We start from the raw sequence: 24,221 nt of genomic DNA on the forward strand, positions 1-24,221 counted from the left end.
TAGCTCAGGGCTACTAGCTCTCAGGAGCTTCTGGGGCCTAGCCAATTGGTACCTGGGGACACTACCCCTTGTGTCAGCTGGACTGCTAATGCTGCCCTGAGAGTTCTCTGCAAACTCTACCCACTGCAGCAGTCTGCCAGTGGGGGCTTCTGCCTGGCTGTGACCTGCAGTGCACCTGCCAGACTCAGATGGGGACTGCAGAGCCAGCAGACGCATCTGCCCCTCTGGACTGCAGTTGCAGGGTTGGTCTTTGTGCAGCACTACTGCCATTTGTGCCCCCACTGGGGGGGGGTTTGGGGGGGATGGGGCCAGCCAGGGCAGGAGTCAGGAGCCTCAGGGGGCTTTTGGTAGGAGGAGCTGGCCGTGGCAGGGGTCAAGGGCCTCAAGCGGGGCTGGTGGGGGGCAGGACCAGCCACAGCAGGGGTTTGGAGGGCTGGGGGAGTAGGCAAAGCCATTGGGGGTCCCCCCCATGGTCCCACCCCCCCCTCCTCCAGCTCTCCAACCCCTTACTCACCGGCACTGAAGCCCTGGTGCTGAAACATGCAGCCTGGCCCACCGCATGTTTCAGCACCAGTGCGAGGGGCCAAACATAGAGGTGCTCTGGCAGCCAGAGCATCTGTATGGAGGACCCAGCCTCTGGTTGCCTGAGGGCATGGCTTTTTTCAGCTTTGATTATTTTAGGCTTCTGGATATCCAGGGGTCTAATTTTTTTCCTTGCACTGCAAAATTGAAGAGGGGAAAGAGGCACATGCGTGCTCGTGTGGATGCACCCTGTAGTATCTGCACCTAAGGAGGGAAAGACTGGAGGGAGAAGCAGAATATCCAGAGGCAAAGAAGATGTATATAAGCTTCCCAACAGCCTTTTGAGACTCTCCAGAAATGTTAGTACAGCTTCCAGGCTGTGTTAATTCTCTTTATAATGTGGATCCCATGAAGGGAAACCTAGGGGCACTCACTAGTTTCACTGGAGCCACTCTACCGTGGACCAGGGGCTTTGCTGTTGAGGGCACAAACTCACTGTGTGCGGTCTCAGAGCTTCTATTTAGGACCTAGAACCTGGGTAGTTGCCTCTGCCCCCCAGAATTACTACATTTTGCATTAGATAGTCAATGTAAAAAATACATAATTAATTCTGAAAATAGGGACCAATCCAAGGACATCCCTTCCCAGCTGAGTGATCTGACCACTAGGCAACTAACAGGCTCCTTGCTTTTTCTCCTACTTGTCCATTGGCTCATGGCACACAATGACAGCTGTTCTCTTTCTGCAACTTTGAAGGCAGTCTCCTGAGAAGGAGGAAATATATGTTTGATTTCCCTCATGCTGAGGCAAATCTGGAGTCCAGGTGTCTTACTTCCTAAGTGGTCTAAGCACTAGGCTATTATATAAAACAGGGCTGTCCAACTAGCAATCTGTAAGCCATGTGGTCCTCAAGGGATTAAACTGTGGCCCCAGGCTGTCACCTGGCTGTCACTCCGGCATTTGCTCTATCTTCAGCAGCAACTGGGGTTTCCAGGCTCCCCCTCTTGACTTCTACTTCCTGCCCCTGCCCTCACCCCTGGCCCTGCCCTAGAGACTAAGGCTGTGCAACACAGTACAGCCTTCAGTGGTAGGGGAACCTCAATGGCATGCTTCGGGCGGGAAGTTTATAGTCAGGAAGCTAAGGATGAGTTGGGGTGCCTCAGTGTGCAATGCAGAAACAGCCTCCTGGTTGCACAGAGCAATGGGGTGTGGGAGGGGTGGGAACAGTGGCAGGGTGGTGCATGGTACAGCAGGGACTGCTGGAAGTAGCAGTGGGATGGTACATGGTGTAGTGTGGAAGAACTGGGAGCATAGGGAGGGGATACATGGTGTAGTAGGGAGGTGTTAGAAGTAGCAGTGGGGGAGATATAAGGTACAGTGGTGGTGTCTAGGTGCCCAGTCCAGCAGGAGAACATAGGGAGCAGCGCCAGGGGTGGGGCTGGGTGTGGGTTACAACAGCAGGGGGATGTGTGGAACAGCAGGGGAGGTGCCTAGGCACTCAGTTCAGTAGCGGGGCATGCAGCCCCCAGGGCCCATAGTATCCTGTGGTGTGACCCCTGTTATCACAGCCTGAGTGACATCTGGCCCCTGGCCACTGAGAAGTTGAACAGCCCTGATATAAGCTTGCATTGCTCCATGTTGAATGTCATCAGGTTTTGATCTGCCCACCTTGCAAGCCTTTCCAGGTCGGCCTGAATTGCGATCCTATCCTTTAGAGTGACCACACTTCCCCATAATTTGGTGTCATCCACAAATTTAGCCAGTCCACTTCTGACACCCGACTCCAGATAATTTATGAATATATTAAGTATCATTGGTTCTAGTATGGAGCCCTGGGGGATGCCACTGGTCACCATGTGCCATGTTGACTTGGTTCCATCAACTATCATTCTCTGGGTCAAACTACAGAGCCAGTTCCCCAGACGTTGGACTGTAGGTTATCGAGGTTGCAGTTCTCCAATTTTACTATGAGGACATCATGGGAGACCAAGTCAAAGGTTTTTTGAAACCTAAATATATGACATCAACCTCTTCTACTTTGTCCAGGTGATGTGTTACCTGGTCATAGAAGGAAATGAGGTTGGTCAGTGAAAACCAACCCACAATGAAGACATGTTGGCTCTCTCTCAGAACATTACATTCCATCAGCCTGTTGTTGATGGTTTCTTTGATGATTTTTTCCCAGATCTTCCTAGGGATTGAGGTCAAACTAATTGGTCTGTAGTTCCCTGGATTTTCCTTCCTTCCTTTCTTGAAGATAGGCACCACATTGACCTTCTTCCAATCTTCAGGGACCTCTCCTGAGCACCACAAATTCTCAACTATCCTCGCCATTGATTGTGCTATGATGTCAGCCAACTCTTTTAGCACTCCTGGGTGAATTCCATCCAGGCCAGCTGACTTGTGGCTATCCAGTCTCTCAAGCTGTTCCCTCATAAGATCTTCACTAATTACAGGCATATAATCGCCCTTACCCTGGTAGTCCTGTGTCCTGTCAGGCAGGGTGATCCCTTTGGGCTGGTGGAAAACCAACACAAAATAACTGCTGAGGGGATTAGTTTTTTCCTGGGTGTCAGTTGTCAGCTGCCCCATTTGGTTCAGCAAGGGTCCAATATTGCCCTTGTTTTTTTTCTGACTTCCCATGTATTTGAAGAAGGACTTTTTATTGTCCTTGATTCCTATAGCCAGTCTGAGTTTGGTTTCAGCCCTGGCTTTTCTGGTCTGCTCCCTACAGGTTCAGGCCAGTGCTGCATAATCTTCCTTAGTGATAGTTCCTGACTTCCATCCCTTCTAAGTTTCTCTTTTCAGATGCAGGAGGTCCATGAGTTCCTTACTGAGCCAAAGGGGTCTCCCAGCCCTTTTGCTACCTTTCCTATGGGCCAGAATGGACTTCCCTTGTGCTTTTAGAATCATGTCCATCATGGGCTCCCTTCCCTGTCAGATCATGGTCTCTCAGGGCCTCAACAATCAACCTCCTGAGCTTGTGAAAGTCATCTTTCCTAAAGGTGAGGATTTCTGCATTGCTGACTAATTTGCCAGTTTTCCGATGGATAGAGAAAGTGATCAACTCGTGATCACTGTCACCAAGCTTCCCTTTCATTCTCATGATCTCTTCTTTGTCTATATTAATTTTATTAAACATATGCTTAACTTTCTCTTCATTATTAATAATATTGACTGCATGTGTTAGATTGAGCACAAGAAATAACTGAACAAAACAATGAAGAATTGTGTATTGGAAACTAGAGACCCATCAGAAGAGATCACTGAATATTGGGCAGTGGGCAAGATTACACAATGTGTGTCAGGACTGGAATTCCATCCTGCACACCTTAGGACACACACGTGGCCAGGAAGTTTTACTGCTGATTTTAGGAAGCCTAAGAAAGTAACTTCCTTCAATGACCCTTATTGTCAGAGAGGTTCAGGAGAAGATGGAGAATGAGCGAAGGTCTTTTTTGATAGTTTATCTGTTAAACATATTGAATCCTTTAACAAATATGAGCTGTAAAAATATTTGTTTGAAAATGAGGGCTTTCTTCCCCAGCCTCCTTTGGTGTATATCAAAAAACAGTTACAGATATTAATAAGAACAGTGTTTTCCTTTTGCGATGACTGGTTTTAGATCTGCATGTGTAAGATACCTAATGAAGGGGGATGAATGTGCAAAGTTTGACATGTCTGAGTGTTGTGAGTCGTATGCCCTAGGGGGATCTAAGAAGACATTAGGAAATCATTCCTACCATTTGAAAGGAAGTGATTTTAAAATGTTTACAATGGGGCCAATTTAATAACATGATCATTTAAAAAAACAGTTTGCATCTGCAGAAGACATACTCTAAGTAGGGTGATAAAAAGGTGTTGATTTTCATGGGAAATAAAGAAATGAAATCCCACTTTAGGTGAAAAAATGGATGCAACCTTAACTAGGGAGTTGCTAGAAATGTCTCTACAATATATGAAATATAATAATGATAATAAAGATAATAATACCATAAAGCCTTGTTAATTCATACTAACGATGCAGAGGCTGCTTACTAATTACTGAATTCTGTTGCTGAACAAACCATAATAATGCATCAAAAATATATTTGTTTTTGTTATTTTGACAGCTTTAGTTTAGTTTTAATTATTTATGCTTCACAATATACTAGTTAGGGTACTTGGAAAGATTTTTCAAAAGTAACATAGCCTTAGTAATATGGCACCTCACTACAGCATCTGTTGAAAAGTAGAGACAGCAATTTTTTCATACATGAGAATTACAAAGTGCGCTGATTAGGAAGGGTAGAGTAATGAAGTACTTTGTAGAGTATTATACACTTCTATAGTGCCTTTTACTGAACGATCTCAAAGCACTTTACAAACACAAAGTAAGTTTTTAAACAAGGCAGAGGTGGGGCTGAGCAGAGTATTGCCATCCATAAGCATTTAAAAACAACAAAGCAGGCCCCAAAATTATAAGATTGACAAAAAAATAGTACGTTTGAAGTTTTTTTTGTCTGCCCTGTGGATTTTAAGTCTATGGTTTGCGCTTAGAACACATTTTCTAATGTTCCTCTGCAATGATTAGGGCTACTAGAAACTTACTAATTTTTTTTTTTTTTTTAATGAAAGCCGAGCTCCTCCTTGAATTATCCGATCCAGGAGCTCGGCTCATTTTCTGTGCCACCTGCAGTAATGCTAGCCACAGGAGCAGCTCCCACATACTAATGTGCAGACCCAGGCAATGGTGTATATGCAGAAGCTACTCTTCTCTGCACCATGGTAGTGCTCAGTTCAGCTTTAGATGACTCTAGTAGATATTCTCCTGTCAGTAGCTTTTTGCAGGGGAGGGAAATCAGAACATTTGGGGAGGAATGAAACAAAGAAGAGAAGAGAAAAAAGAACAGGAAAATTTATGGCAATGAGAAAATAAATAGAAATGGTAAAAGGAGAAAAAATAGTAAAATGGGAAGATGGCACTTGCTGTGTCAGAGACCAAGTGTGCCCATGTGGCAGTTCATCTCAAGTTTTGGTTTTATAAAGCGAGCCCCACTCTACATCATAGTCTGTATGCATGACCTCCCTTCCGAGGGAATAACTTGTTTATGTACAGTACATGTTCTCTATAAATGTTCCTCTCTCTCTCTCTCTTTCTGGTCTAGCTGCCTCATACGGCCCACTCCTGTAGGGCCTGAAACTTGAACAGGGTTTGAATTACATTTTGACTCTTGGCAGGGCTCTGCAAAAAATTGGACTGCCCATCATGATGCCCTAATGAAACTGGAGACCCCTCAGGTTATGATTTTCTAAGTTTACAGTGGGGCTCTCAGAACTTATTGGGGAGGGGGGTCAGCCCCCCTGAGCTCCCCTATAATTCAAACCCTGAACTTGAAGGCACTGTACAATCTTCTCTGTGAACAGTCCATTCCTGAAGGACCCATCCCTATGGTATACTAAAGGTAAGAGATGGCTCTTTCTAAAGAGGGGGAGGATTGCCAGAAAACAGGTACAAACACCTGTGATGGTTGCAGGAGACCTGCAGGATAACCTTACCTTTCTGAAAGACTGCCTCTGTCAGACAGAAATATCTAGGAACCAGTTTAATGGCTTGGAGTAAGCTGGGAGATCACATAACCATTCTTGTTCTCTGGTGAGCCAGACAAATGAGAGGTCCTCTTTCCCTCTCCCACTCTTATAAGTGGTTCCTACATTTTGAAGGGTGAGTTTAGACCAGTGGTTCCCCACCTTCTTTTGCTGCAACCCAAAATTGGCCACCAACAGTACGTCTTGACCTGGCACTGTGGGGGCTGCTGGGAGTGGAGTACAGCAGTGGTGGTGGCCTGGGGGCAGGAGCGGGGGAGCCACCATTACCCCTTTTGTGTGCAGCAGCCCCACCTGCTGCTCCCAGCCTACATGTATGAGTGTATGTGTGCGTGTGGGCCCTTCACAACCCTACTGAGGACCCCCCGTGACCCTGATTTGAGTTGCGCCCTGAGGTTGGGAACCAATGGTCTAGACACTTGTTGAGGCCTGACTTTCAGAAGATAGGGTAACACCCAGACCGAGGTGGGGGGAAAGAGGGGCAACACTGGGCCTCTGGACATCAAGCTCCTCATGGAGGTTGTTGGTGGGGCAAGAAGAAAACTGCCCTGTTGAGGGAAGTGGATAGGGCAGAGGCTCAGGGCAGTCCGTGGGGCTGGAAGAAGAAACTCCAACACCTGTTCAGGAGCTGGGGAGGAGTGAGGGCAAAAAAGTGGGAAGTGGATCCTCTACCTGGGGAGATGGCAAGCAGGGACCCTGCACCCAGGCACTCTCATGGCCCTTTCTGGGGGCAGGAGGTGGAGGAGGATTCCCACATCCTTTGGGGGCCAGAGAAATCCAACTTTTTCACTCCAGCAGGAACGGGATGGAGGGGGGAGACCCTGCCCCTATGGTGCCGCCGAGGAGGGCACTGCGGGGCGCAGGAGTGCCAGCCCCTTGCTGCGGGCTCACCCGGCCCACGGGAGACCCGACCCCCTCCCCTCTGGGCGGGGGAGTCCCAAGCCCCGCTCTCCGCTCCGAGCGGGCCCCTTGTGTAGCGGGGGGCTGCAGACGAGGCTGTCCCACTGCCTCTCCTCCAGGGGGGCCCGGAGGTCGTCCCAGCGCGTCGGTGCGACTCGGGGGAGCTGGGGTCCCAGCCGGTCTGCAGCTGGGGGCGCCGGGGCGGGGCGGCCGGGTCCCAACCGCACTGTGCAGCCCGGACTGAGCTGCTGAGCGGGGCAGGGGCATCCCGGCCCCGCGCCCGCCCCCTCCTCTCGCGCCTGGAACAATAGAGCCGAGAGGAGCCGGCTCTGGGTTCTATGCCCGCTAGAGCCTCCTGCCGCCGCCGCCTCGTCTCGCAGCTCAGGCATGGACGTTAGGTTTTATTCCTCCGCCCCCACCGCCGTAGGCTCCCTGCCCGGGGCCGACCCCACTTGCCTCGGCCCCCTGGACTATTACCACTGCAACAAGGTAACCGGCTGCGGGAGGGGAGGGAGGGCAGCCCGGGCACGCAGCGGGCCACACGCCCCGGGTCATCCGCAGCCCCCGGCCCGGCGGAGGCAAACTTCCCGAGCGAGCGAGCGCAGCGCTGCCAGGCTGGCGGAGCTGGGGACCTGTCAGCTGCAGCGCCGGGTGGGGTGGGGTGGGGCGGGGCGGGCGCCGGGACGCGGGAGCTCCCGGCCAACAATGAGGCGGCAGCCGGCGCGCGGCGGTCCCGCGCGGAGCCCGGGCAGGGCTCGGTCCCTGCGCGCAGGGCCTTGGCCAGAGCCCCACGGCGCGCGCTCCGGTCCCGTGCCGATTCCGGCAGCTCCGAAACCGGGCGGCTCTCGCTGCAGCTCGTTGCCGCTCGAAACGCCGGAAACTTCCCTGTTTGTGGGACAAGAAGTGTTAAACCCGCGGAGGCTGCGTCCTGTGGGAGGGAATTTCAAACCGGGTTGAGGAGACGGCGCAGGCTGCGGGCACATCGGTGGCCCCTGCCAGGCAGCCGGCATCGCACGGAGGTCGGGGCAGTTCCATGGGGCGAGGAGACTTTGTGGGCTTGGCAGTGGGTCAAGTTGAAAAATGTATAGGCTAGGACACAAATGCTTTAGGGTGAGTATGTTATTCTTGTTTGTGTGATTTATTTATTTAATATTTCTCTTCCCTAATGTTTCTCCCAAAAGGATTTACATTTTCTTTTCTTTTGGCAAGGCCACACAAACCTGGCTCTGGCCTCGTGTTTACCTGCTGGGCTATGGCTATTTGTACACGTGTTTTCATTCTTCTGAACTCTGACTTTGGGTTGTTGTCCCTCCATTGGAGGCATCTACTTCATGTACTCATCCCCACAATACAGTTACTTCTGTTAAATACAGCAGGCAGCCCTGGATTATGTATATTTCATAAGATCTACAGTGCAGCGTGAAAATCTTTCTAACCTAGATTTCTCTGCTTGCTGCTGCTGAATGGAAAAACACCCTTTTTGTAATGAGAGAGGAATTCACTTGGGAATATCTGAGAGTGCCAGAGGTGTTTTAGGAAATGATATTTCATCCAAGAGCAACGAGAGGGTAAAGCCATAATATGTTCAGTAGTAAATAGTTCTTTACTGGTGCTACCCGCCTTGCATTTGAGGAACCTTTTAGTAACAAAACAGTTTGGAGTGAAACTATTTGGAGTATGATTCATTTGGTTAAGTTTGAATGCACCTGTGTCTAGGTTTCATGGTCCAAAATTCTGGCGATTTTATTTTTAAAAGTTAATGTAGGTATTGAAAGTTCTAATATTGCCAAACTATAGTTAGGATGGCCATACATTTTGCTGTTGTAACATGCTGAATATAATTTTGTGTTTAGAAAATAGAAGAAGAGAAAGAAGCATGGTTTCAGAGACTCGGTGAATTGATTTGATATATTTAAATATGATCTATGTTTGGTTCATTTACATACCTTGACTTGTATGCAACAAACTTGATGATTGATTTTTTTTAATATGGCTAGTTATTCCAAAACCGAAACTGATAAAATGGGAAATTGTTTTCCAAGCTCCACTTTTATTAGTTGCACTTTGCTTTATTAACATCTGGGTCACTTTATAAAGTACTAAAAAAATGACCAGGCCCTTGGAAGAGAAGAGATAATTTTTTAATACCTATCGATCAATTGATTGAGATGTATGTACATATGTGTGTGTGTGTGTGTGTGTGTGTATATATATGTATATAACTATATGTATGTATATAAAATCCTTACTAGCGTCAATTGCTAAGGTACGTGAGAGCTTGAGGTAAAAGAGTCTGTAAACAGACACAGTGGAAAATTGCAGCAGTCTAAAACTCTGCTTATTTTAATTATCTTAAGTCTTGCTGCTTTTCCTAGCTTTTGATGTAAAAGATGTTCAGGTAGAGTGTCACATCCTGAGGTCTAATTGGGGTACATGCCATTTTTTTCTGTAACTTGGCTGTCATGTTTTCTCTATGATATCTTAAGAGCAGAGAGTGCCTTGCAATGGAAAGTCAAGTCACAACATAAAAGTTAACTTGTACTTCCAAAACCTTTGACATGAGAATACTTTCAGGTCCATTTTTGTGGAGTTGTCCATGGTTTGAGTCCCTGATATTAGTCCTGTTGTGACTAGTTGGCAGCTACTTGCTGTTAATCGGTTTCTGGGGGAAATGCTTGTTTGGTGCAATACACTGAAAACAGAAAGATCTGGAGGAGATGTTTGCTTCATTTTTCTAATGAATAAAATAAGACAGTTTTTAATCTTCAAGCTGAAAAGGCTGGGTGGGATGTTGCAGAGGAGCATACAAGGTACTGACCACTGCCACCAGGTGCTGCTGTTGTCACTGCTACTGAAGATCTTAAGGAAGGGAGAGTAAGAAGGGAAAATACTAGCCTTTTCCCTGATGTTTAAGAATTTCTTTGTAGTATCAAACACCATTTGCTTAAGTAACATGGGTCAGATTTACTCTTGGTATGAAGCCACTTGAGGCAGGCCAGGAATAAAATTGGTTCAGTTTGTTTTAGACACTAAATGCAGATGCCGTGCGATTAATTTTAATAAAAGATTGGCAAAGTGCACAGAGGGGAATGTGCATCATCAAGTACAACCGTGGGATATATTTTAGAAGGACAGAGTCAACACTATCAGTATCTCCTACTCTGTTCAACAGGAAATTCAAGATTAGGTGTGGGCTTCTGCCCTACTCTCCTCTGCAGGTCCACTTTGTCTTGAATGAACACCATGAAAATAAATTACTTATATGGTTTTATTTCTGTGGGAACTTCTTATTTGAGGGGTCTGTGGGAAACCCTTCCTCTTCATGAGATTTTTTTTTCTTTTCACTTACAGATTCTATCCCTCATCCATGCCTATTATATGTCTAATGCTGGCAATGTGTGAGATGCTGAATAAGATATAAAATAAAGACAGTCACAACAAGCTCCAAAAAGCCCAGACAAAGTTGGATGCAGTGGAAGAATCTGGAGGAGGAGGGTTGCCTTAGAAAAGTTCCCTTGACCATGTTAGGATAGATCTAAACGAGGAGAGTGCTGGTGCTTTGGGGGACCATTCCATCTGTTGTTCCTTTTGCACTGAGCTGAGACCCAGAACAGTTGAGGTGGGGAGGAGGCTTGGGTTCTTTCTTCTTCTGCCAGAGACCTTTGTCATAGTTGAAGTCAGAGAAGCTGTCAGCACTTCACCCAAGGGAATACTACCAAATGCATAATACAGATAAGGAGACACTTAAAAATGAGTTTTAAACTCTTTGACTTAAAGTTTTTTCCATTTAAGATGGCTTTTTTTTCAGTAGGCAGAGAAACACCAAGATAGAAAGGTATGCACAATGTTACTGTGTATAAATAGCATGAGCTGAGAACATAACAATAGCTCTGCCTGTACTATCACTGAGCCAATAGGCACTTTTAGTACAGCCAGTGAGCTTGCTGAGGAAACACTCTTTAGCCTAAAGCATCCTGAAATGCTAATGTAATTGTTCTGTGCACTTAGTGAACATGATATTGTTATCATGAGACTTCCAATCTCATTTGTGCACCACAGTAAGTTTCAATTTCTCCTTCTAGCTACTGAGGTACCTGCCATGCATCAGCATTTCCATTTTAGGAAGAACAAGAACATTTAAAAGTATAATAAAACGGGTGTCATACGTTCAGTACTACCTGCAAAAATTTGTGAAGCTGTCCTATAGGGTGTCACAGACAGGGTTTTCTGTTAGCTGTGCAAAGTGATGAATGCTGACTCAAGGTCAAATACAGTACAATCCCTGTAATCTGGCACGAGTGGGAAATGGGGGGTGCTGGTAAGCTAAAAGTGCCAGTTACCTGAGGCACAGGGTTTCTGGCTAGATGCGGAGCAGCGGCAGGAGAGGGGGTGGTGGCAGCTGCATGCAGAGCAACGACAGCACGGGGTGGTGGGTGGTGGTGACAGCGGTCGATGCATGTGAGCTTTCCCTCCTGTTCCCCCGCGCGGCAGGAGGCAACGTGGTGCGGTGCAGCACCGTGTGCGTCCTGCCGCTTTCGGTGCAGCGCCAAAATTCCGGTTAATAAGGTATTCCAGTTGATGAAGTACCAGATAACAGAGATTTTACTGTACCAGTATTTGTCCATGGCACCTTTCTTTCCCCAACAGTGGGAGCTGAATGATTAGTGGATCTACAGCTATCTCCCTATCCAGGGTCTCTTATTGATGCTCATTATTATAGAGAGAGGTAGTTGGCTGTTTTATTAATCAGATATTAGCATATTATTAAGGAAGCTGCCCTTTATGAAAACTTAGACATGTCTGATTTAGTTAGTCTATAAGGTACAAATCTACTCTGTCTTCTACTCATTACTGTTGTTTTTGAGGGCCAGATTCCAGAAAGAACTGAGATGCCAAAAAGGCAAGAACCCATAACTTTTTTAGCCTGTCTCCCAGAGTGGAATCCAGGATCCTGAAGGAGGCAGGTGGACTCCCTATATACTGGATGTATCTACATGAGATGCTTAATGTGCAGTGGGCTAATTCTATTGAGTATTAGCGCATCAAAGCAAAAGCCATGCTAATGCGCTAATGTGCAGTAGAATTAGTCTACTGTTCATTAAGCATCATGAAAAGACCATGTTCCTTTGCTACTGTGCACAACATTTAATTAGTACCTCATATTAGAGGTACTAAATTTAATGCACAGTAGCAATGGCCCATTAATGCACATGTAGATCTGCCCAGTATATAGAGAGAATTAGGCATCTCAGTACATGATCCACAAGAATCAGCCTGATGAGCAGGGAGCCAATAAAAATCAGCCCACTCTGCTGTCTAAAGGTATCCAAGAGAGGAAACACTGAGTGCACCTACACGTGCTATTAGTGTGACACAATAAACTCTGAGGCAGTTCGTGCTAGAGTTTATTGCTCCTGGGTGCCGTGTTTACATGTGTACTCAGGACCCCAGCACATTCAGCTGGGTCAGACCAACCCTGGCTGGTAGAGGCCCCAAGGTGGGGGGGGCTGTCGGCCTGCCAGCCTGGGGCTGCTCAGACCCAGCTCACTGTGCTGCAGAGGGGCTGGCTGGGGTGCAAGGGTCTGTGGGGCTAGCTGACTGCCAGCCCCCGCACTGAATCACCTGCATCCCCAACCACCCCTATCAGAATTTACATGAGCATTGTGGTGCACTAAACACTGCCATAGCATAGTACTTGTGTTTACAAGTCCTAACCTATGGTGGTGTTTATTAGTTTACCATGCCCTAATAGGGGCACACGTCTAGATGCTGAGAGTTAGCTCTGCAGTGAATGTTTCCTGTAGATGTATCAACTGATTCTTAAATCCCACTCCCAAGAACCTCATTTCTTCTAAATGTCACAGTTCTGAGCCCTCTGCTGAGTGTAGGAGCCCTCTCCTATGCCCTTTCTTTGAAGTATCAAGTGGAGTCCACTGTTTCCTTTTAGGACATGGGAGGAGAAAGGTAGTGTTGGTGCCTGTGCCTGTGATATAGCATAGCTGCGATACCACCAAGATGTGGGTAAACCAGATTTAGTACCCTCCTTTAATTGCTTGAATTCAAGCCTGCATTTCTACCTCCCTGGAGCATCTGCAACCCCCATGATATTGCCCATTCTTGCTGAGTGCACATCTTCACTCCTGCTGGAGTTTTCCCCCTCTGTAGAAAAAAGGTTAAGACTCAGTGGATCAGAGACACAGAGCACAAGACCAACGTGATTCCCTGGACAAAGTGGAATTGTTCATGAGGTAGAATGGGAGGGAACAGTCTCTCCTGCTGGACTGTTTTTGAATATCAGCCAGCAACTGTTTCAATTAAAACATAGAAACAGCGCTGAGAACAAGGATTAGAATCAAGGTCTCTGCACCCTGAGATGAGTATCATAACTGCTAAGCTACAGTCCAACCCCCCTTGTGTACTCTTTTTTTCTTTGAATCTTGAATTCTTTTCTTCACAGTGGCCCACCTTCAGCAGAAGCAGTCCAAACTTCCCTCTCAATAGTATATAGTCTGGTTGTTAGAGTGCCTTTCTTAGGAAGCTGGTGATAATAAGATTCAAACTCACAGGCAGAGGAGGTACTTTAGAGTTTCCCACTTCCTGGGTGAGTACTCTAAGCACTACACTATTATGTAATAGTGGCTCCTCCTATGACCGCTTTTTTAAAGAAGCTGGTTGCCGTGGCATTTTGTGAAGAGCCTGATCTATTGGTGCGTGTTAGACAAATTCTGACAGCCAGTACTACCAGATTTACTCAAGTATAAGACAAGGGTTTTTTTCTCCCAATCAGCATTGGGAAAATGCTGTCTATCATTAAACTGATGCCAGAAGCAGCATGTGCTCAATAAAAGAAATCAACTATAAAGTTGATTTAAATGCAGCCAACAACTGAACAAGACTATAAGGCTAGGGACAGACATTCAAAAAGCCTGAGCCCGAATTGATTCAATCTTTGCAGGTTAGTCTAACCTGACTAGGATGAACTGGTTTGCAAGTGCACAGACATTCCCTCTGGACTGAGAAAATGTGAGCATGTGCCTGCAGTGGCTCAGGCTAGAAGCTGGAGTGTGCTAGAGCAGCCCTCTTACCCTTCTACAGTGCTGAGCTGAGTGGGGGTGTGACCAGGCCCTGGCAGGACACTCTGATTGGGGGGGGTCCATTCCCACCTTCCCCCCTTCTGCTTCTCCTGACCAGCTGGGAGCCAGCAGGAACTTGATAACACAGCATTTAGCACCCCAGCAAGAAAATAAAAGCCCTTCTCATTAGTTCAAGCTCTTCTTAAACAACTTTTTCCAAGGAAGGAATGGAAGGATATTACTGGATGATCTGTTGATTAGCTTCAAAAAACCCTAAGCAGACACTGTCCTGTCTGTCTTTGTCCTGTCTGCCTCGCACAGACACCTCTGAGCGTTAGCTAGCATACCACATGCTAGCTACAGTCTGTGTTTTGGGAGATGGATGGTGGGGAATCCCTGCTTAAGCAGGGAGTGGTGGAACGGTGGGACAGGGGGAAGCCAGGCAGACACTACTATGCCTGCTGTCTCTGCTGGAGCTCCAACTGTGTAGCAGAGAGGTGGGGCCAGTGCTTCTCTGGAGCAAACAGCCCATCCCAGGGCTGCAAAGCATCTGGGATGCTGGGGGACTGTGGTTTAAGTTAAACCAGGAAGGGGACATTGCATAAATCAGTTTTATCCAAATCAGTTCAGTCTGATAATACATTCAACCAGGTTTATCTCAAACCAGTTTCAGCCATTTTCAAACTAGTTTATGTGCATGGGACATCTGTTCTGTTACAGGTTTAAAACAGCTTCTCATCACTTAAACTGGTTTATGTGTAATGTCTGTCCCTAGCCCTAAGGAGCCAGTAGAGCAATATTGCACAGCCTAAGGAGACAGCTCCTGGAACATCTGAAGGTTAGGGTAGGAACTATGGGGATAGAGGTGGTTCTTTTTGGTTCTGTGTAAGACCTGAAAATGCACCCTGCTGGGGTTGGATGGTGTGGTGGGCCTGCCTGTGGCAGGGCAGTCTCCAGGAAATGCCACACCTGTGTATCCCCATTGAAAGGCAAGGGTGGGGTGCCATAAAGCCTCAGCCCCTGCTGTCTTGTGGGTACCCTGTGGAGGAGAGAGGCTAGGGGAGCACGCACTGACAGAAAAGCACAGGGTCCAGGTCCACTGAGGCCTGAGGCAGGGTCCACACCCATTGAGTAGGACCTGAGGTCCAAGGGGCATAAGGCCCAGGGGACGGAGTAGTGGCCCTAGTGAGAAGGCGGAGAGGCCAAAGCGTATCTGAAGACACTTGAGGCAGGATGGACTGTCCTAAACAGGTGGGTGGGCTGATGTCATGACTGGTCTCAAGACAGCTCCCTGTCACTGATCATATTAGTCAAACATACTAATGAGAACCTACCAGAAAGTTAGGTTAGTATAGCCCATCTGAATAAGATATAGGGTATTGGCGATTGAGTTCAGTCCCCCTCCATTCTGACTCTTTTTCAAGTCATGGAATATACTGCATTGTATATATTTCAACTTGATCTTCACTCCCACAGCTGACGTGTGCCTTTCTTTCCAATTATTCCTGTTTCTTTACCAGCCTTAAATGTCTGGCAAACATCACCAAATGGGGTCCCAATAATTTCACCCAGAATCAGTGACGATGTGTAGGGGGTGCATGCGGGTGCATGTGCACCCCCTGAGATTGGCGGTGCACTTCCTGAGAGAAGTACTACCAATGCTGCTGGCACTACCTGTGGGCAGTCGTCACTCGCCACCACCCCGCCTCCCACCAAGACCACCGGTGGTGTCTGTGGGTGGTCGCTGACCACCGGTTGGTGCTTGCCACCCCCTCCCCACTGCCGACACCTCTGTGGCTGCCTGCGGGAGCTCCCCACTCGCTGCCACCATTCCCTCGCCAGTGCTGCCACCTGCAGGTGGTCACTGTGCCCCGTCAGCCTCCAGGGGCACACATCGTTCATGCCCAGAATTCCTCTGTTGCCCCCTCTCTCAGCCTGTCACATATGATTAGTGTGGCCCTGCTCTGAAGTGGAGCTGGATCAGGGTGCTGTGTGCCTCATCTGCATATACAGAATGCCTGGTTCCAGGCATGAATGGGGGCTACATGGATCCTTTGTGGGGGGTATCTGGAGTACACACACATATTGAGCACTGTTGAGCTATGGGGTCACTGTAGCTTGATACAGGGGTCAGCTCAATGAACTATTTGGTAAATCATGAGCTTTTTGGCTTTGGAATAACGTCATGCAGGCTTAATGCTTTAGTTAAGTAGGTACAAAAGTGGTTGTGTTTATGGCATACCTATGCTAAAACTTGCAGCTGTTTCAGAAAAGTTAAAGTCTATCAATTCTGGATGAACTAAGTCTATGGGTACTCATAGTAACCTGCTTATTTCAGAGTTACTGTTTTTAAATTTGCTCCTCACATCTACGTGTTTAAAGAGTGCAGGATCTGAAAATAAGGGAAGGGGAGAAGGGACCACAGAAGAAAGAAGTTGCAGGGGGCAGAGGTCAAGAATGCCACCTGATCCCATGAAAAATTATGACAAATCTATACATTTTCCATATTATAGAATCTAATGGGGGGTCTTCTTATATTTGAGTAAACACAGTAAAGTAAATCCTTCTGGGATTTAGGAAGTGGAATACACACTGTCCTTGGCCCCCTTTGGGCCCCAGTGAACCCTTAGTGAAGATGTGCGTTATGTTGGCTGAAATGTTAGTGTGCGATGACTCATCCAGATACTTAAAATAGGTAGTGTACAATGTAAGGGTCCAGCAAAACTGCTAGTCATGGAGTAAAATAGTGGTAAGAGTGGTGGATTAGAACTATTCTTTGTTTTAGGGGCTGAACTTGGTAGTGTAATTTGTAATGTTCTGCATGTATTGGTGGACTGCCTATGTCTTGCTCTCCTATCTGTAGAGGTAAATTGGATAATGACTTAATGTTTTTGCTTTTCCTGCATAAACAAAGTTACATACAGATCTTTCTGTGGGCATTTAAAAAGTTCTTAATACATTTTCAGGCATTCTGATCATAATCACTGATTGCAATCCAAAGTACTCAGTTAAGGATATAGTTGTAGTGTCTTAATTCAAACTACATTTCAGTCACTTATAGAGAGAAATTCTCTCTGAAACATTATGTGCATATTCTGTCCTTAACTGATATCCTCCCATTTTTAATGGGAATGATGTACAGATATCAAGGTAAGTCTGTAAACCCCTCAACATTACTAACATTTTTGGAACTCAAAAGCATGATCAAAATCTAGGCTATAAGCCTTCCTAATAGAGCTCTATTACTTTTTCACTTTAGATACATGGTAACTTCCTTGTATCTTGCATTCTCAGTTTATCAAATGGATAAAAATTATTTTACTAATGCATAAATTACTTGCATAAATCATAGACAATTAAAATCCACTAGTCATGAGAGAGGTATTAATTTGTATGAAAGTTTTCTTTTTTTAAGAGCTAATCACAAATTGAATGTGACCTACTAGGATAAAGCAGGGTCAATCTTATGAATACATTTTTATGGAACATTCTATTTTGTTTTGACTTTTATTGTACATTGTAAATTGTAGTGATAAACACTGGCCTTTTTCAGTGTTTTATTGCTTTGCCATCCTGGAAGATAAAATATTTTCTTTTCCATTTTACTTTCTAAGCCAATTTTGCTTTGAAGAAACATAAATCTTTCTTTTGGGGGAGGGGGAGGGAGAGCAAGAGTGAGAGAGAGAGGGAGAAAAGGAGTAAGGAAGGGATTGAAAAAGAAAATTGAATGGGAAACAAAATGCCCAGTAAAATTATAATTTTAGGGCCTCTTTTACTCTCATTGATGCAGGAAACTCTTGTTGATAACGAATGTTGAATAATGCCCTGAAGGTGGGCAAGAACTTAGTCTTAGAAAATCTTTAAGTCACTCAATGGGCCTTCTCTGCTTCCTAAACCGTATTTTTTGATGGTGTATGCATTCTGTCTGCATAGTACAAAGTGTTTGAAGCTCCATTTTGCCTTGGGCTTTATTAAATCAGAGATTCAAATAATGAATGATCATCCATTCATAGAAAGTGTTATCCTAGCTATATGTGCAGAGAAGAAGCTTTATTCCAGTAGCTTTTGGAATAATAGAGGTATTTTGAAGACTAGCCTGATTTATATAACAATGTGGTTGTAAAGGTCAGTTTTGATTAATTCCCTTAAAGGCCTAATCTACAAAAGTTCTTTGCACATGTGAAGAAGTTGGCAGAGTGAAGATAATGGATCAAAATTTTTCAGGTTTCTTTAACTTATTTATGATGCTTCATACTGACTATGAACATCTTCCTTGAAATCACTGGGCTGGAGCTGGAGCTGTATTATGCTGCTTTAAATGTAGCATAACTCCACTGTCCTCCATAAAGTTAGTTTTCACTGACAGGGGTGTAACAGAGATCAGGATTTGTTTAGTTCATTGACACTCTAAAAAGCATTACTGGTGACAAACTGTATTTTAGTTCATATTTATAATGGAGAGCTATATAGTGGTTTTAAATGTATAGTGCACACATTATTTCTGCTTCAGGGATTATTATATTATTAATGCAGAAAACACTTGTGACCCATGAAATGCTCTTTATTCCTGTTCTTTTAGTGTCCTACTTTTTCTGCCTTTTTAAGAAAATGACTATAGATAAAGTAGGGTTGCTTTGTTTTCAGGGGTATTTTTGCAATAAGAATCTCTGTTCCCTCTGTCTCATTATTAATCTGTATATAATGGATGGGTCCCTCCAGATCTAGATACAGATATTTAAGCAGCAGCAGTTTGGAATTAATTTTTTTCCCAGTTACCTTCATATTCATCCTGTCTTTACAAATTGAGATCTAAATGCTTTTACCATAACTTGGGTTATATCTTTCAGTATAAATGAAGCATATAATTGTGTTTTCCTAACAGCTCTACATTAAAAATAAGTTATTATGCTGCTAATGTGTTTTCCTAGACAATTTTCCATCCAGTGAGTGACTATCAGGCTTCTGTTTTTACCTGCTGTGTACAACATTTTCTCTGTCTTCTTTCTGTTCTATTTTGCATTTCTAAAGTATGTGTAAAATGGGGCCATGATTCCAGTTCTGCTAACGTTGACTCCTAAGTGGATGTTTGAGCTCTGATGTTCCATTTTTGTGATTTTACATACACCCTTTTATATAATTAAGGCTTATATTTTGGGATGCATAATTTGTTTTTTGTAAGGAGGGGGAATCCCTACAACACAACTTAACGGAGACAAGCAATAATCAACTCACTGTAAAGAAGATGTAACTGAAAGTGGTTTTAAATCACGTGTTTGCTTCACTTAGATGACTAGATTTAAATATTTTAATCATGTGCATCCCCCTTTTTGTTGTTTATTTCTGGCATTTTTGTTCTGATGGATGCCATTTCAACTTTGAAAAATGGGTTTTATGGCTGCTTAGCCTGAAGGCTAAATCTTAGCATTACGCCATCCTCTGTTGTAATCTTTTTCATAGATTGGTTGACCTCTGTAGATATAATTAAATCTCTTATTGTCTACTGTGTGATTTCAGTTCAGTTCTATAGCATATGTATCTATTAGGTAAGTGTTAATTTAGGGTTCTATATCAGTCATTGTTATTGTGGAAAGATTATTTGAAAATTAGTTTGTACTGGTTATTGTGAGCTGTTTCTGAGGAGTCTTATCTGAGGAAACCAGGTGACTTTTAGTCTGAGGCAGCTTCTTGACTGCTAATGATAGCATGGGTACAAGAAAGCTGGATTGTGTAAATGCATAATGTAAAATGTAGATATTTTGTATGACCTTTAAAAATTCAGTCTCTCGCTGTCAGCAATGTGATTGTTTGGAGTTCATAAGGATCTGATAACCTCTGAAGATCAAGCAAATTAAAGTGGAAAAATCAGGTGAGGTTCTTAGTAGGTGTAACTCACTGTCAGTGGAACACTGTTCATGTACACAAGATGAGGATCTGGCCCCCTCAACTTATGAGAGACAACCATAAGACCACCTCATGTACTTGCATCACTTCTACTCCATTGGAGGCATTACTCTTGCACAAATGGCTATGGTACTTCACATTTCTAAATTCATAGCTGTGCTACTTTTGTGTTTTGGGGAAACAAAAATATTCCAAAATTCCAATATAGGGCACACTTTTGGCCCTGTGTACATGTCTACTGCTTACATCAGGTAAAAGTCAGCTCTGGTGAAATGTCATCGCATTCATTTATATCAGGGTTTGATATAAATCCAAAGATCTACAGGTCTCAATGGAAGTTGCACATATGTATGTGAAAGCAGATTTCTGTCTCGCTTTTTATGGGCTCAAGCTTTCAGGAGGTGGCAAGCACTTTTTAATCCTATTAAATACATCACTTCAACATAGTTTTTCTTCCTACAAAATACACAAAATTGTCTGATTCACGGTTTCTGTTTGGATTGCTCAGGGAGTCTTTGTCTCTTAACTTTCATGACCTGTCCCTGTTCATAAAGATGAAGTTCTCCTTTTTCTCTTCTTTAATTACCTTTTTCTGACTTGGCTGTCAAAGCTCAGCTCTTCTATACCTTTGTGTTCCAGGTCCCTATGCTGTCAGAATTGGGAGTTGTGGATTTTATCCCTGGCCCTGCCATTTACTTGTTACATGACCTTAGCACATCTTGTAGGCCAACAACGTGTTTAGACGTAACAAACGACTTTTTATTGCCTCAGTTTTTTGGCTGCCCGTCTCGGATACCATCATGAGACTGGATTAGCAGGAATAGCTAAGTATCTGGTTTTAGAAAATCAGAGTTTTTTCAAAGCTTCAGCATGAACATCTAGAAGCTGAGGGTTTTGAAATGGCTAGTCATTGATGAAAACCTCAGCTGTGCCTCTGCTTTTCTGACTGTAAAATGGAAAGAGTATTTCCCTTCCTCACTCTGAAGTTAAGAGTTTGGGAAGTCCTTTAAAAGTCTTTAAAGTAGAGTAAAGCATTATCGTTTGGTACTAACCCCTCTTTTAATCACCTTTCAAGGCTTGTTCTTTTAATCTCCACTCTCTTTTTTATGTCTTCTAGATCCTGTCTTATTACCTGTTTCTTGTACTTTCTCTTCTTCTGTAGAAACCACCTACTTGTATTCAGCAGCAATATACACCCACACTGACCCAACAGTTCAGTTTCATTCCAACTAGCATTAACCCAAAGAAAGTAGGAAGTATAACATGGGATATCTATCACACTTTTAAGAAGAAGCAGAGCCATTTAATAACTCAGCCTTCCAAAATTTAAAAAGAGTAAATGTGTAGAAGATGGTGTTGAAAAGATGCTGTGAACACTACTTCCAGGTCACCCATTCAAATCCAGATCAGGCTGCTACTGACTGAAAACTGTTCCTGTTTAATGTATTCCCATTAGCTAGCCTGAAAGGAGTTAGTGGGCCTCAATCCAGTCCTCAACAAATTGGTATGTGTATTAAGACCACTATTGGTTTTAATTTGGCAGCCATTGTGGCTATCTTAGTGGAAGGGCGAGGGGCTGACTGAACTGTTCACAGCCTGAACTACCCTCTTTCCACTAAGTATGGTCCCTTCAGATCAATGATTAACCTGACTTTATTCTTGCCTTGGCCCCACCTTTATTTGTCCAATTAACTAAATGTTACATTTTGTGTAATCCTAGATTGTGCAGGCTCAGTGCCTGGATCTTTGACTGGTAGGCTTTCGACACTACACCAGTACAAATAAATAAGGGGTGAGGTTCACTGGTGAGTCAGGTTTGTGTATGTGTGTGTGAGACTTGCGTTGTTATTACCTGTGCTGAACCTGTTGTCTGCATAGATATTCTCAGGTCCAGAGCTATCAGTCTAGCATGATTTGCCAGCACTTGATTAATAGACTTCACCTTTTTTATTTTTTTACATGAAATCACCACTCCTTAATTTATAGATAAAATGTTTCTCTGTCAAAAGTAAAATAATAGAGCAATATGAAGTGATTCTGTTCTTTTGCTGACATTGCATTTAAGGTGAGCCATTTTAACACAGCCAGTCAGGAGTAAAATAGTGATTTCATAGCCTGTTTCATAGACTATCCCATGAGCAACTGAATTTGAAGGCCTGTTATCTAAAGGGGACAGGGTACACAAGAGTCCTTAATCAGCAGGAAAGGAACTTTATCAATGTGGAAGTTATTATAATTTTATGAAACCTTAAAAGAAAATTCTTGGTTGATAACTGGATTGGAATTTAACCAAATTAGTTTGCTCTGTCTCCGTATTCAGAATGTATTGGTGAAGTATTTGGATGTAATTAAAAAAAAGTGTTACTAGTTTAAGAATGAAAAGAATAAGAAATGTGACAAAAATATGACTTGTAACAGTTCAGGGAACTAATTACCACTTTCATTATTTCTGATAAAATCCTTCTTTATTTGCCCACGTTAAATTCAGAAAGGTAACTTTTCTTTCTCCCCCTTCTATTATCTTTTCAGTAAATATTAGAATTAAAAAAGAGAAGAATGTAATGTTAAAAATATGGTATCAAGCTTTTAAAAGTGGCTGGCAGACCTTATCACTGACAAGAATTGTTGACTGAAGATCAAACAGCCCTCAAATGCAGAAGAAATTTATTTCAATATGAGCCATGTACTAAACCCTGTAGCCAGATAGTGAGGTCACCCTAGCTTCAATCTGTGTATATTTAAGAACCTGCATTGGAATTATGGTTTTGTCTCTTCAAGCTTAGATGGACATTGGTGACATTTTTTTGTTTTAACATTACAAATCTGTTAAAACCAAAGGCAGCATTTATGGGAAACCAAGAAAACCAAAGCAGTGTAAGCATTACAACTTTTTAAAGATAAAGAGCCTGTTCAGAAGGAAAGGTTATAGGTCAAAGTAAACTGAAGACTAATTCCATATTTATTATTAATAATTTGGTAACACGTGTTTTTCCATCAAGGTGGCAAAATAATTGTGGAAGGGCATCTATTTGCATATTTGGTAGTTCTATCATTGCCTGTCGAAAGAAGGTAGTTAACTGTGTTAGTCTGAAGTCAGGCAGAAGGCAGAGCAGGGTGACACCTTAAGGCTAGGGACAGACAGTACACATAAATCAGTTTAAGTGATCAGAAACTGATTTAAACCTGTAACAGAATAGATGTTCAGTGTACATAAACCTGTTTGAAAATGGCTGAAACCGGTTTGAGATAAACCTGGTTGAATACAGTATTAGACTTAACGATTTGAGTCAAACCACTTTATGCAATGTCTGTTCCAGACCGCTTGCTGGGGTCTGAGTCTAAACCAGGCTCCCCCAGCATCCCAACATTTTTTCTGGGCTGGTTGGTGCTCTCTTATCCACAGCAGGGCTGGCCCCTCTCCTCTGCTCCTTGGCTGCAGCTCTCACAGAGACTTGCAGGCACAGAGTGTCTGCCTGACTTCTCCCTGCTAAGCAGGGATTATTCCCCCCATATGCATTATTTAGACACCCCAGCATTAGCTAGCAGATTACATGCTGGCTACAGTCTATGCTGTGGAAGGTGACATCAACAAGTAGCTTAATGTCCTTCTTTGCAAGATCTGTTTCAGAAGAGCTCCATTAGTTAATGGAGAGAGGCTTTGTTTTCTTAATGGGCTGATAAACACTGAGTTAAGAGTGATAAACATTAGGGCTGTGTGAAGCCTCTGGTGGTGATTAGATTTGGAGGAGAGTTGGCCCAATTCAGTGGCCGGATCTCCGAATCTGAATTGAATCAGGGGACCAATTTAAAGGTCTGAATCGATTCAAAGCTCTCCAAAGCTCTGGTAAAGATTCAGAGAACTTTAATGATTTGGGCAGTCCCTGGTAACTGCAGCAGGGAGCTGCAGCCACTCCGAGCTGGTAAGTACAATGGGCGGGGGAAAGGAGACTGCGGGAGGGGACCATGTGGGGACCCCTGCCTGCTCCCCCAGCTCTGCCCCATGGCTGCCCCTGCCCACGCCAGCTCCCGGTACTTTAAAGAAAAACCCCGGTGCTCACTGGGTGCTGCCAGGTAGAGGGTCATCCCCACTGTCCCCCACTGTCCCATGCTGCAGGAGGGGCTCTGCATGAGCCCCCTCAACCCACCCCCTGCTGCCCCAGACCCTCCATGGCTGCCCTGCCTGCTGGGGCTCTGGCCCTTTAAGGAAAAAAAAAAGCTGAGAGAAGCCCTGGGACTTAC

The 24,221-nt window shown here is 44.4% G+C and overlaps 1 protein-coding gene and 1 long non-coding RNA gene across 6 annotated transcripts in view; one reads left to right on the forward strand and one right to left on the reverse strand.

The window, feature by feature from the left end:
• Positions 1–1,366, reverse strand: part of LOC109313339 — a 12,907-nt gene extending 11,541 nt beyond the window's left edge. Inside the window, exon 1 of the long non-coding RNA XR_002102027.1 lies at positions 1,355–1,366. This is a non-coding gene — a long non-coding RNA (uncharacterized LOC109313339). The remainder of the gene's footprint in view (positions 1–1,354) is intronic.
• Positions 1,367–7,323: 5,957 nt separating this feature from the next.
• The window catches only part of TOX2 (TOX high mobility group box family member 2), a 397,146-nt gene continuing 380,248 nt past the window's right edge, over positions 7,324–24,221 (forward strand). For 4 of the 5 annotated variants that reach the window (XM_019539708.1, XM_019539704.1, XM_019539707.1 and 1 more), the window contains exon 1: positions 7,324–7,497. In XM_019539708.1, coding sequence (XP_019395253.1) covers positions 7,396–7,497 — 102 coding nt within the window. In that variant the 5' untranslated portion in view covers positions 7,324–7,395. Of the gene's footprint in view, positions 7,498–7,743; positions 8,119–24,221 lie in introns of those variants that run through there. The other variant, XM_019539706.1, reaches the window with a different exon arrangement.

Source organism: Crocodylus porosus, unplaced genomic scaffold, assembly GCF_001723895.1.
Source record: "Crocodylus porosus isolate Cpor-Errol unplaced genomic scaffold, CroPor_comp1, whole genome shotgun sequence".
Lineage (NCBI taxonomy): Eukaryota > Metazoa > Chordata > Crocodylia > Crocodylidae > Crocodylus > Crocodylus porosus.